General features: G+C 46.7%; 1 protein-coding gene across 2 annotated transcripts in view; it reads left to right on the forward strand.

Annotated features, from left to right (window-relative positions):
• The first annotated feature begins 7,414 nt into the window (after positions 1-7,414).
• MTDH (metadherin) overlaps positions 7,415-12,849 on the forward strand; it is a 462,606-nt gene continuing 457,171 nt past the window's right edge. The window contains exon 1 of one of the 2 annotated variants that reach the window (XM_069621403.1): positions 7,415-8,013. In XM_069621403.1, coding sequence (XP_069477504.1) covers positions 7,669-8,013 — 345 coding nt within the window. In that variant the 5' untranslated portion in view covers positions 7,415-7,668. The remainder of the gene's footprint in view (positions 8,014-12,849) is intronic. The other variant, XM_069621404.1, reaches the window with a different exon arrangement.

A 12,849-nucleotide genomic window follows, 5' to 3' on the forward strand; every position in this document is an offset into this window, starting at 1 on the left:
CCTGATATGTCCTCATCCATGTTGCCCGCATCAAGATGCTGAACTGTGGTATCCCTATTTTGATCATACCAGTCAGTCTGCAGCCTAGGTGGGCCTGATAGCCTCCTGAAGAAACAGGAGTTTTGTGTAACTAGCCCATGGTCTTCGGTGGCTGTTACTAGCAAGCCTTGCACTCGCACTACCTCCAACAGTGAGGACTCGTGTGGGAGGGATAGTTTACCTTTTGAATGGCGAGTTCTTACTAGGACTGTGTCTCCAACGTCTATGTTGTGTTCTCTTAGCCCTCGCCTGCTGTTCTCCTTGTGGGTGGCCATTTCTCTTCGGGCTCACACTTCTCGAGTGTCTATTGTTCCTGGATATCTCCCCTCCAGCTCGGGTAGAAATTTGCGTGGACATCTATGGAAGAGAGCCTCTGCCAGAGCAACTCCTGTCGAGCAGTGTGGGGTTGTCCTATCCTCGAAGAGGAATTGGAAGAGGGCTCTCTTTTCGCATGACCATGCAATACACGGAAACACTTGTTGAGCGTGTGTCATGATTCCTGCCCCTCATGTCCCCAGCCCTCAAAGATGTCAGGCTGGAGCCAGGCCACGATCACCTACATGGCCCTCAAGGGCCTCTCCATCCCTCCAAAGACCCACTTGGAGTCAGACTTGGCGCTTTTGGCACCAGACTCACTCACTCCTATAGGACAACATTGGGGATTGGACTTGTAGTGCATTGATGGGGACAAGATGGATGCCCCCACATATTTCGGTTCCCAGAACTGCAGGTGCAGTCTAGTCTTTTGGGTGTGGTTCAGCCCAGAGACACCTGGGATACCCAGAGACTATTTAAGTCACGCCCAGGCTGAGAAACATGCTTTGTGTTTTCTGCACCTGCAGCATGACACTCACCGTGTTCGGATCAGTCTCCATTAGGCCTGCATATTTCTTCTGCGTTCAGCTCCTGCAAGAACAAGAACACCGTTAGGAACAGCCTTACCTTGTGGCGCTTCTGCCCATCATTCATTGCTTCTTCTGTTCTGCGGACATCTTCGGCGGAGTCATTCCCATGCCGGCACGCTGTTTCGTAAGGACAAGGGAAAAGAACAGAAAAAAGGCATTAGTAAGCATTCAGCAAATCTTTGCTTATTTTTAAAGACTGTACGAGCTTCAAACGCTTACCTGAATCCCAGCCGCTTCTGGGGGAACTCTGTCTCTGGAACTTCTCATCCATCTGCAAGAGGGAAAAGACACTCCAGGTTAGCGTGGAAACATCTAGAGGCACCACATACCATGCTTAATCACCTCATTTCTTCTTCATAACCGGCATCCACGCTGAAAACGTTGCGGCACCTAAAAGACACAGAAAAAGAACTCGGTTCAATACAAATACGAAAGGGTCGCATCGTGCATCGCACTCTCACTCACCTTCAGCGCTACTCATCTCAGAAGCACTTCGCCATCCCTGGACGCCGGCCATCATCTAAGGAAGGAAAAGAACGAAGTTAGATAACTGTTCAAAAGATTAATTATACTTACCTGTCGGACTCTTGCCAGTGAAGTAACTAGACAGCAATGAGCCTGTATCAATCAACACACCCCTGCGCTGAAAGCCGGATGGAGAGCACACTTTCCACGAAAACAAGGTGAGCTGTGGATCAAAGGGAAGGGTTGGACCCCGGGAAAGAAGGGGTTCAAGCACACAGAGACAATAGGGAGTTAAACTCTACCAATCCTGTGTGTCAGGCCCAGTCTCCAGTCGAGTAGACTCCAGGGAAGGGTTCGAGGTCGTAAGAGGTCAGAACAGGCTGAGTGACGTCCCCGTGGATGAAACGTTCTGCTTCGCCATTAGCACGTGGTCACACCAGTGTGTGAGTCTCTTTGTGTTGATCCGAAATCCATGTGGAAGGTGTCCCATGGCTCTTCCCTTCTGGGCAGGCTCTGAATAGCTGGTTCTCTAATGTGAGGGGCGGCGGCTTGGCACCACTTGCAGGCCCTGACAAACTCTTCTACCTTTGACTCCAATGCTGGGAACCAGACCTTGAGCCTGAGGTGGCTTTTGGTTTTTGCTGCGCCCTTGTGGCCGTGGTGGGCAAGAGTTATCACTTGGTCAATCAGTTCCGTCGGGATAACTATGTGGGTCCCTCTCAGCAGGAGTCTGTCGTCTGTGAAAGTAAGTTCACATTGTGCTTTCCACAGTTGCTCCAATGTGTGTTTGGCTTCTTGCGTCTTGGAGCGCAGGTCCTCCAGACCAGACTTCCATTTTCCTGACTCCATGGTGTCGCGCAGGATTTGGAAGCATCCATCATTTGCAGATGCTGCTTTGATTTCTGCAATGTCCATTGTGTTGGGGACGGAACTCTCTATGACGAGCCGTAAGTGCTTTTCAGCTACTGCAACCTCCTCGGGGGAGACCGTGTTTGACAGTTTGGGGTAAAAAGACCAATCATCTGCAGCGTTGCTTTGTCCAGGTTTGTATTTCAGGTCCACATTATATTCCTGGAGTGGTAAACGCCACTTTTCAATGCGCGGATAAGGGTTTGCTGACCCACCCATCATGATGGGGAGAAGGGGTTTGTGATCGGTGACCACCTTCACCGGTTTCCCGTAAATGTATATGTGGAAATGGCTGCGTCCCCACAGTACTGCCAGGGCCTCTTGCTCTATCTGTGAGTACCTTTGCTCCGTAGGTGAGAGTGCTTGACGCGCATATGCCACGGTGCACAGGGTACCGTCATTGTTGGCCTGGGTGAGGATGGTTCCAAGTCCGAACAGGCTTGTGTTCACAATGATTTCGGAACTCTTCTGGGGGTCGAAGAACCACAGTGTGCATTCGTCAAACAACGCTTTCTTGATATTATCGGACGCTGTCTGTTGTAGGGCTGACCAGGCTGTTGATTGCTTGGTGAGGTTCCTCATGGGTTCACGTCTTTCAAGACAAAGGATACTTTGTCCTGGAATGAACTATGATCAATAATGATTAGTTTCTTGATTATTTGGAACTATCAATAAATTGAAAAGACGTGTACTAATGAAATGAATAGTACTTTTTTGTGACACTTTAGCTCATTTATATGACTTTTAGATGTTCAATTAGTGAATGAATGGTTGAATGCTTGAATAGTGAAAATGTTTTTTAAGAATTGATTAAAATATTTCATAAAATGTTGTTTATACAAATCTAAATAAAATGAAATGATGATTTGATCTTTACATTCCCTTGCCTTCCTCTTTCAGTTGTTTTCCTCATTTTCTGGTACCATTTTTTGTATTATTATATGTCTCTACCTCAAGGTACCAGTGAATATTGAGGTTCCCACCTTGGGTTTGGTTTCTCTTGAATATCTTTGACTTTTGCTGGATCCGCGGAAATCCCTCCCTCTTGAAATATGAAACTGGAGTTTTCGATCTTGTTTCTTAAGAATTCACATTTCTCATGGTAGAGGGTTAGGACTGGATCCTTGTCAGGACTTTCTCTAGCCTCTCCAGGTGCTCGCTCTCGGATCTGGCATGTATTACAATGTCATCACTTACATACAGGGTACATGGTAGTCCTGCCAGAGCGCTGCAGATGGCATTCTGAAACACCTTTGCAGTGGATGAGATGCCAAAGTTCAGCCGTTTGTACCTATAGAGGACAACATGAGTGGTGAAGGTCATAACGTACTGACTGTCCAGGTGGAATAGGAGCTGGTGGTAGCCAGACCGGAAGTCAAGCTTGGAGAACACTGGGGCTCCGTCTAGCTTTGCGACAATGTCATCCAGGGTGAGTGTCGGGTGTCTTTCCTTTCTGATTGCCTTGTTGCCACATGTCCACGTAGATACAGACTTCGTCTGGTTGTTTGGGTTTGTGTGCCACGACAATTGGGGAAACCCAGCAGGTAGGTCCTTCGACCCGCTCAATGATGTTGAGGTCGAGGGGGTCTTGGATCTCTTTTTTGACTTGCTTGCGGAGGTGCAAGGGTACCCTCCTGTGTTTCAGAGCCACCGGCTGGACCGTATCGTCTATGTGGTGCCGGATTGGCTTTCCTTACATCCACCCTATCCCGGTGAATATATCTGGGAACTTTTGCAGTACCAACTGGACATCTTCTATGAACAATCCATGGGCGAAATGGACGAGTCCCAGGGCGTCTGCTGTGGCGCAGCCAAGTAGCGTTTGTATTGCTACTTTACTGACATAGAACCTGGCTCGTTTGGATATGCTGTGATGCTGGACTGCGGCGATGAAAACACCTTCCAGTGGTAGGAGTCTTGCCTCCAAAGGCATAGGGAACTGGTAATGTCCGGTATTGTTTCTCGGCCATTACATTCCCAGAGACTCTGGTGTCGAGAAGTATGTGAACTGGGGCATTCAGGATGGTCACTGTGCAACGGAGTTGGCGTTTTGCATGCCCGCCAACCGTGAGCACTGCTGACCCAAACAAAACATCTTCGTCTTATTCCCTCAAACCCACACCAGGAGGGTCCCCTTGTGCGTCAGTGGATGTGGTGTTGGCGGATTGAATCAGCCTCTCCTGCAGGAAACCTCTGGGGCGTTCCTTTCCTCTTGGAAACGTGGTTGGGGCTGAGGCTATGCATACTCTCGCCAAATGGTTTGGGGTTCCACCCCTTGTGAAGGTGTACCCATTTGCAGGGCAGTCTTTTTCATGAGGAAGATCATACCCACACTGCAGGGGACTGGAGTGGTGGTGTTTTGCTGTTTCTTCTGCCGCTCTGCATTTCTTGTCCCCTGTTTCCTTGGAGTTTATCGTCCTACTAAGCACACTTCCTCTAGTTTTACTGATTTCAGGGCCGACTCCATTTTGGAGGCCCTTACATCCACCAGTTTATGGGAGCATCCTAGTTCGAGGATCCTGGGGCATGTGGTGCCTGGTTCTCCTAGAATAATTTGTCTCACCTCCTCCTCTTCATTTACCCACCCACAGGTCGAGGCCAGGTGTCTTAGCCGACTGTGAAATTTGTCCAGGTTTTCCTCCCCATGCTACATGGCCGTGCGCATCACAAACTTCTCATAGTCTGTATTCACAATAGGGGCGAAGTAGTTTGTAAGTGCCTTGACGACTGTGTTATATGAGTCGTATGCGGGGCGCAGGATCTTGAGGAGCTTGTGGACTGTGGGTCCAGCTGAATATATCAGAGTGCACTTCTTAGTCAGGTCGTCTTTTTCCCCTGTGGCGTTGTAATACATGTCTAGACGATCCTGCCATAGTTCCCATTGAGGTCCTAGTGATGTCAGGGCCCCATCGATGTCGAATTCACATAGGGGAGCAAGCGAGCCACGTTGTTGGGAGGACCCTCCCTGCAGGCATGGTGGTGCGGGGCGGCTGCAGCGTCTTCCGCTGACATGATTCCAGGTGTGAGGTGTCAGCGCAGGTGCTGTTTATAGGGTGCACAAGTACTCCGAGAGGAGCTGCTGCCCCCTGTGAGGAATGTAGGTCGACTCCTGGTGGTGTGGGCCTACAGACGCCTTTCTACAGTATTACGCTTCCTTGGGCAACGTGGATTGGCAGAGAAATTGGGGTGACAGCACACGAGCACCCTCCTGAGAGAGCTGCGCTGGTCCCCGGGGTGACTGGGCTTTCTCCCTCACTGATTGTAGGGCCGGAGACAATACAACACCCATGGCAGTCCAAAAATTCTGGCGGAGCCAGTTATGTCCAGTATGAGGCTGTATGTAGGGTAGGATGCAGGCTGAGGGATAGCATACTGTGTTGACCGGAGACCCAGATGCAACAGACTGCTCGATCGGCAGGCGCACGCATGGGTTTGCGATCCTCGTCGCCAATGTGATGGGGCCGTGTGGCCTGGGCGCACACATTGCTGATGGTTCGCAGGCCTCGCTGCGGTGTCCCGCAAGGGCATGAAAACGGCCTCTTTATTCGTTCCTCCGCGGCATGACATAGCATGTCGCTGTTCACGTGACACCACACAGGGAGGGTGCAAGCAGATGAGTTTGTTTTGGGCGGGTGAGAACCCATTGAATTATATGGGCGGGTAGGAGGCTTGGGAGGTGATTTAACTATTTCCAATGCCATAGCTCTCAACTCACCCGCTTTTGGCGGGTGTCACCCGCCTTGCAAAGGGCTGACTCACCCGCCAAGCCTCCTGCACGCCCATTCATTACAATGGGCGTCTCACCCGCCAAAAACAAAATCGGATGATTTCACCCGCCTTTGCGAGACAAATGGTTGAGAGCTATGCCAATGCAAGTTACACTCGCCCAAAGCGTGTGAGTTGAGAGCTATGCAAATGCATGTAAAAAAACTGTAGCATTCAGGTAGAGTCTAGATAACTTGCATTAAGCTTTAGGAAAAGAACCTGTTCACCATTACAAGACATTGCATGACATATTTCTACACCTTAAAAATATAGCATGGATCAAAACAGGGACAGTAATACTAATATGATCCTGTTAGTAAATAATCCTATGAAGATACTTGAGCCTGAGGACCTCATTAAGATGGGTGTTGCTTACTTGTACTAGCGAGCGAAGGCTAGTTATCCTAATATCAGTGTATATTCATTTATGCTGTGTTACTTTTTCCATGAAAATTAATATGTTTCAAGGAAAGATTGTGCGTTTTGCATTATTTAAAAGAAAGTGCTCTCTCTTTGTAATGTAAGCTTCCAGAGCACCCTTTCTCTTAAGATAGTTGTAGTAATTACACCTTTCTAATATGAGAAAGTAAACGTGGCACTTAGGCACACGTGTTACAATGAGCAAAGTCCCCGTTGACTACACTTGAAACGGGAATTCGAACTAAATGTATCACTGACACGTAGATACTGAAGAATATGTAAATTTCGAATATGTGAATACGTGAACTTGTGAAAAATGTGTACTTTCCAGAATGTAAAAATGTGAACTTTACAGAATGTAGTGAAGTGGCCTTACGACTTCATATGTGGGCTGCAACGCCACGGCAAATTATTTTACTGAAAATACCACTGAAATACGGGAACAGATGTTTGAAGAAGTTCTTGCATTGATAAAACGTTTAGCCATCTTGGAGTTGAAACACTGTGTAATAGCAATCAGAGGCAAGAAAGGCTGTCCGTTAGAATTCTGTGGCGGAGACGTTTGATAGATTTTCGATTAATTATTCATACACAATTATTGAAGCTCTCATAAATAATTCTAGTTGAAGATATGTCTGTATTATTCCTCAAAATACGGATAATATTTTGAATACGCAATAGGGCATATTTTAAACCTGCCACATTATTTAATAAAATGTAAATGGGTTATTTGACTGAAAACGTACAGATTGTTGCTTTTCGTTGAGGTGGTTACACAGATTGCTCTTTTAAAATGCACAAGTTTACGCTCAACTGGATTAGCCAAGTGTCAAAGTTGTTCTCTTGTGGCGAGCCCCTTTGCCACGTGTTATTCACTGTCTTCTTTCTATGTTCATGGTGTACTGTCAGTTATTGTGCCATAGACATAGAGGGTGGACTGGCTGGTGAGAATCTTTGGCCTGACACAGAGGCAGAGTGGTGACGTTGCTTTGCCAGAGCCGCCGCGGCAGTTGAATGTGTGACGCCCCACAGAGGCCGGCACCGGGCTGCAGCTGTGCTCCAGGCCTCGGCCCCTTTTACCGTGCCTGACCCGCAGCGGCAGGGCTCGGAGCCTGTCAGTCTTCTGTTTAGCGGGATGCACTAGAGCCTGCGGTGTTTCGGCAACATGGACTCCGTTGTGGTTTGGCAGGAGGCTGCGTTGCAGCAGGCCGAGTTGGTGGCGCAGCGGATGCGGGAGCTGTTGGGCTTCGTGCTGGTATGGCTGCGTAGTGAGCTTGGCCTGGAGGTAGGGCTGGAGCCGGCTCGTTTACCTACCTGGGCGTTGCTTCTGCTGCCTGCTCTGCTGGTTGTGGTGCTGCTCTGGGCCGCGGCCTGTGGGGGCAGGAGGAAGAGCCGAGCAGTCCCGGTGGATACTCCCAGTGGTGCTGGCAAAACCACAGTGGGTGCTAGGAGCAGCAAGACTGAGGAGGGCAAGAAGAAGAGCAAGAGGAAGGTTCCCGAGAAGATCAAGGTATGGAGAGACCCATATTCTGCTTTCCAGTGACTGGCATTTCCTTCCCATTTACACAGCTGTTACAAAGCTATATCTATAAATCTGGTCTTGCTTTTAAGGAGAGAAATCATTGCATGTAAAGACCTGTAAAAGTTTCATTTCTATAATGCAAAACCCGAAACTACAAGTCCCACAGTGCACGCAGCGCACTAAAGCTAAGATTTCTTAAAGATGTCAACGTGTCACAGGAGATTTGACAGGTATGGAAAGTTGAGTTTTTTTTTTCTGGTAGGCGCGTTAAAATTACTACATTGCCAACAAGTCGGGGACTATCGTGCGTGGCACGTAGAACATGTTTATTGGGATACTGCCGTTGTTTTTTTCGGGCCGGTGTTATGCCCTAGGACGAAAATACCAGCTCCCTCACTTGGCCCCTCCACACCCCATGTATTCGCCCAGTACATTACATTTTAATTGTAAGCTTACGTTGTCCTGCATTTATAGTGAATTATTGCATTTTGCTCATTGCAGCATAGCGATGGTGTTTGCCCTCAGGGAAGCGTAACTTGGTAGAGATTTCTCTAGGCGTTTGGGTAGAGAATAGAATATGGTCGCATTTGCAGTTTGAGGATCCACCAGGGGGTTAAAAGGGTAACAGACTGCAACTCCCAGGCGAGCAGGCCGTAACTTCACCCGAATGGTCCCGTTCGGTCCCGGGCTGCAGCAGGTGGAGTCGCCCCATTTGCTTCCTCGGATCAACTACTTCGTGGCTATTTAGAGCGACAGCTGCCATGCATGTCTACTGGCGACACGGATGCTTCCAGGTGGCGAGGAGAGGAATCGGCAACTGTCAATTGAAAGCTGACTCTTCAGGCTCAATTTACGAAGTTTCGCAAATTGCGTACCTAGTACTCCTATAAACGTGCGCTAAAAAATCCCGCTGGCCCTATTGCTCGCTTAACTGTGAAATAGCTTTGATGGGAGAACATTATCACTGGTGCATGCTTGTTGAACGTTTTAGGTGGCCCCTCCGGCTCTCACGGTCTTCCTCCCCGCGCCGGATACGTATCGGTATAGGTAAACGTTTTCTGGCAGCATTCTGTGACATCATATGTAGCCATGGCAATGATGTTTAATCTAATTGGACAGTGAAAGTAACTAGTTGGTGGAAGTGAGCCGTTCTCCTCCAAACCATGTTTTGCATTTTAACGTTTTCTTTTAGCACCTCTCTGTATCTCGATTTCGGTGATGCAGCAGCAGTCGTACACGTTGCAGTGAATGCACAGCATTGAAATGGTTGCAAGTACCATATACGACTAAAATCTAAGTGTTTGTATGTACTCTTAATCACATTTGATGCTGCATATGCGTTTTTGTTCAATAATTTGCAGATACTTCGCACATTGTAACCTGACTGTTATTTCTCTGTACACAGTAAGGAATTGAATGTTTAATAGTTATCTTCAAGAGATGCAATATCGTTTGTTGCCAACGTGTTAGTTTACCTAGGCTGTCTCACATGTCGACAGACAAAGCATTCCCTCCGATTTACTTGCTGTTCCGACCTCATCGCTCCATTACCATACCACAATCTCCCAAATCAGGAACACTCCAATGAATGAATGCCTCTGATACGCTTTTGCGTTTTACTTTATTTGGTTGTAGGGCAGCAGTACTAAACCATCATTGGCAACGCTAAAAGTTTTGTGGTGTTTGTGTAGTCACGTGATGGACATTATGCAGTTACTGCCATAATCGTACTACCAAGCCATTAAATGGCAACAGCTGGCAAATTATGTGAGTACCTGGGCATATTATGTCAGTGCCTGGCAAATTCCTATAGGGAAGCCAAAACTGTTGGCATAGCCAATGGTTGTTTTTAATGACCATTCAGTTCAATGAGCAGACGCACACATTGCTTATCATTAAAGTGTCTGAAAGCAAATTTGATTTGTATATTTTTATTACATTAGCTCATTTACAGTTGCAGTTTAAGCTCCTAAACTATTGCATAGCCGAAAAACTGCCTAGAAATAACATGTATCCCCTTAACGGCACATAACTACCTCAGGGATCCCAGTGGGTGTTTTGTACAGGTCAGGTGGGTGGGAATGTCTATATGGACTAGACTGGTTAATTGTGCAAGGCATACATTAGTTTTCAAAAATGTATTAGCAGTGTTTGCTAATTAACTTTTTTTTTCTTAGCAAACAGACCCAAATCATTAGCAATTTTGTACAAATATTGTTAGTCACCAGAAGTTAGTTGTACAAAGACATGAAATGAGCAACAATATAGCAGTTATGCGTACCGCTGAAATAAGACATTAGTTAGAAGAATCGGGCATTGCAAATTCTTTAAAATTCAGCTAGACCTGCAGGTCGGGTAACTTAGTTTCCCTATTCAACCTAAGAGAAAAGTACTTGACCCATAGTAATTGAGGACAACACATTTAAAATGCGATTTGTGTACAATGGTGCATGTCACTACAAACCCGCTTTGTTTTGCACACTGCTGCCACCCAGAGGCCAGCCATGCACAGTAAAACTTTTGTTTTGCATTTACTGCAAACAAAGTAAATGTTACATAAAAGTTTCAAACATCTCTTGCAAATGCTACTCGCCCTTCATAAAATTTACTCAACTATGCGAATGGACGAAAAGACTTAACAAGCCACATCTGAGTGTCTGTAAAATGTCAAAGGTTGGCTGCATGAATGGACAAAACTAAATGGATATGATAAAAAGACTCAAACAGTTTGGCCAGCTGTTTCGTGCAGGTGGTAATATATAATGTAATCGTAATGCAAAGCGAGCTCTGGAGGCTAACTACAGTGTTTGGTATTGCAATAGATCTGTAGAGGTACAGATTGGCTGGAACTATAGATTACTACTTTGCGTAAGCATCTAGTTCTTTGTGTATTCATTATGTAAGAGGAAAGAAAGATACTAAGCAGAGTGGTTTGTGCAGCAGGCAGGGAACTGGGCAAACTAGATGGAATATTGTAGTGTGCGGTAATCTCAATTTCAGGGTACCTGGTATAAAGCAACTGGGTGATAATAATATAGAATGTCAAGGAGTATGTGTTCGCTTATGGGTTGAGCAGCAGTTGCAAGATGTATAGTTACAGAACTAGGTTTTCCATCAAAAGCATTTAATCATGTACACTTTCAAAAGTGTTCACTCGTCAATATGATGCATCTTCCCCAACAAAATGAAATATAGTTGAGACAATTAAATTTAGATACACTAACCAAAACTTTACTGTAAAGCGTGGAGACGATGCAGTGTTTTACAGCATCAATACTCTTATATAGCATTATGTAACAACCTACATTTTAGGAACGGAATTGCATGACTGCTTTTTTAAAAACAAATATAACGTTGACACATGACACATACTGGTTTGCCAGACAGGATACATATAGAAAGCTTAATAAAAGTAGCATCCCGATTTATTTCTAGTTGGCAATTATTTGAAAAAGAAACTCTTGCATAGCACTCCCACACATGCCTTTGGCACTGATGATTACTGCTGCACTTTCTCTCCATTAGGCCTTGAAGTGAACAGAGAAAAGAGGGCGAAGAGAGCAAATAGAACAAGAGAGGAATTGTCACGATGCCTATCCCCGGGGACTCAGACCAGGTCCAGCAACCCCGGAAGCAGGCATCGTTATTTTGGGCAAGCCCAAAAACCCCTGCTAGGGGCTGTTTGGGTGCGGTCCTGGCGCCTATGGCGCCTGGCTCATATGGAGAGTAGAACTTGCCTGATGCAGACCATGCTGCAAGCTTACCTGATGCAGACCATGCTGCAAGAGCTCCAAGCCAAATGAGGCTTGGAAGGGACTATTTTACCTAGGGACTATTTTTTTTACTTGGGCGGGGCTGGGGAGGAATACTTACCTCGGACTACTTTGGTGGCTATTTAAACCACGCCCGAAGAGCAGCACACGCTTCGTGGTGTTCTGCATCCAGCAGCGTAACACTCACTGTGCCTGCAAGTCTGCATCCAGTCTTCTGCCACGCCCGCCTCGAGTTTGGAGCTCCTAGAAAAAGGGAGAAAAGGTTAGAACAAGAGCAATACCTTTGATCCTTACCTGAATTCCCGATCCTTCGAACTGGAAGAAAAGTTATTTTATGCGCGTCGCCTCGCCTGCTGCAGCGCCGCGCTGAACTCACCGGCCTTCGCAGCATCTTCACATTCCACCGCATCCTCCTGCATGTTCCCGCCGCATTCTGGCACCTAAGGAGTAGACAAGAACAGCAAGGTGAGCCAAGGGAATACACAGAGGAATATTAGTAACCCCCCCATAGACTTACCTGATTTTACCACTGGGGGTACTATTCCTCTTCACGGGTCAGCGCAACTTCCATTGCATCTTCGCCGAACCCCGGCCCCTAAGGGGAAACAAAAGGACAGCAAGGTGAAACAAAGGGACTATCAAGGGGAACCCTCCTCACCACATTAGACTTACCTGATTTTACCGCCGGAGGTATTATTCCCAGAGACTTCATACTTTCTCTCACTGCCTGAATAAGGGAGAAAGCAACAGGTTACATATTGACATTAATTATCGAACTGTGTTGGAAATACAAATCCTTACCAGAATATTACCGGTTGCCACGAGGAACTCTTCACTAGGGTCAAGCTTCAATCTGCAAGGAATCGGACAAGAGTGAAAGTCAGGCATTTGAACTCTTACGAACTACATACTTTTCGGAGTCAATACTGTTCATTCCTTCGAGCCAGCGAAGCAACCAGTTATCAACGTGCCCCTGCGCTCAATGCAGGATGGAGAGCTCATCTTTTCAAACCATCAGGTGAGACTATAAGAGGGGACATCAAAGGTGATC

Source organism: Ambystoma mexicanum, chromosome 5q (assembly GCF_040938575.1).
Source record: "Ambystoma mexicanum isolate Mex_15411 chromosome 5q, UKY_AmexF1_1, whole genome shotgun sequence".
Lineage (NCBI taxonomy): Eukaryota > Metazoa > Chordata > Amphibia > Caudata > Ambystomatidae > Ambystoma > Ambystoma mexicanum.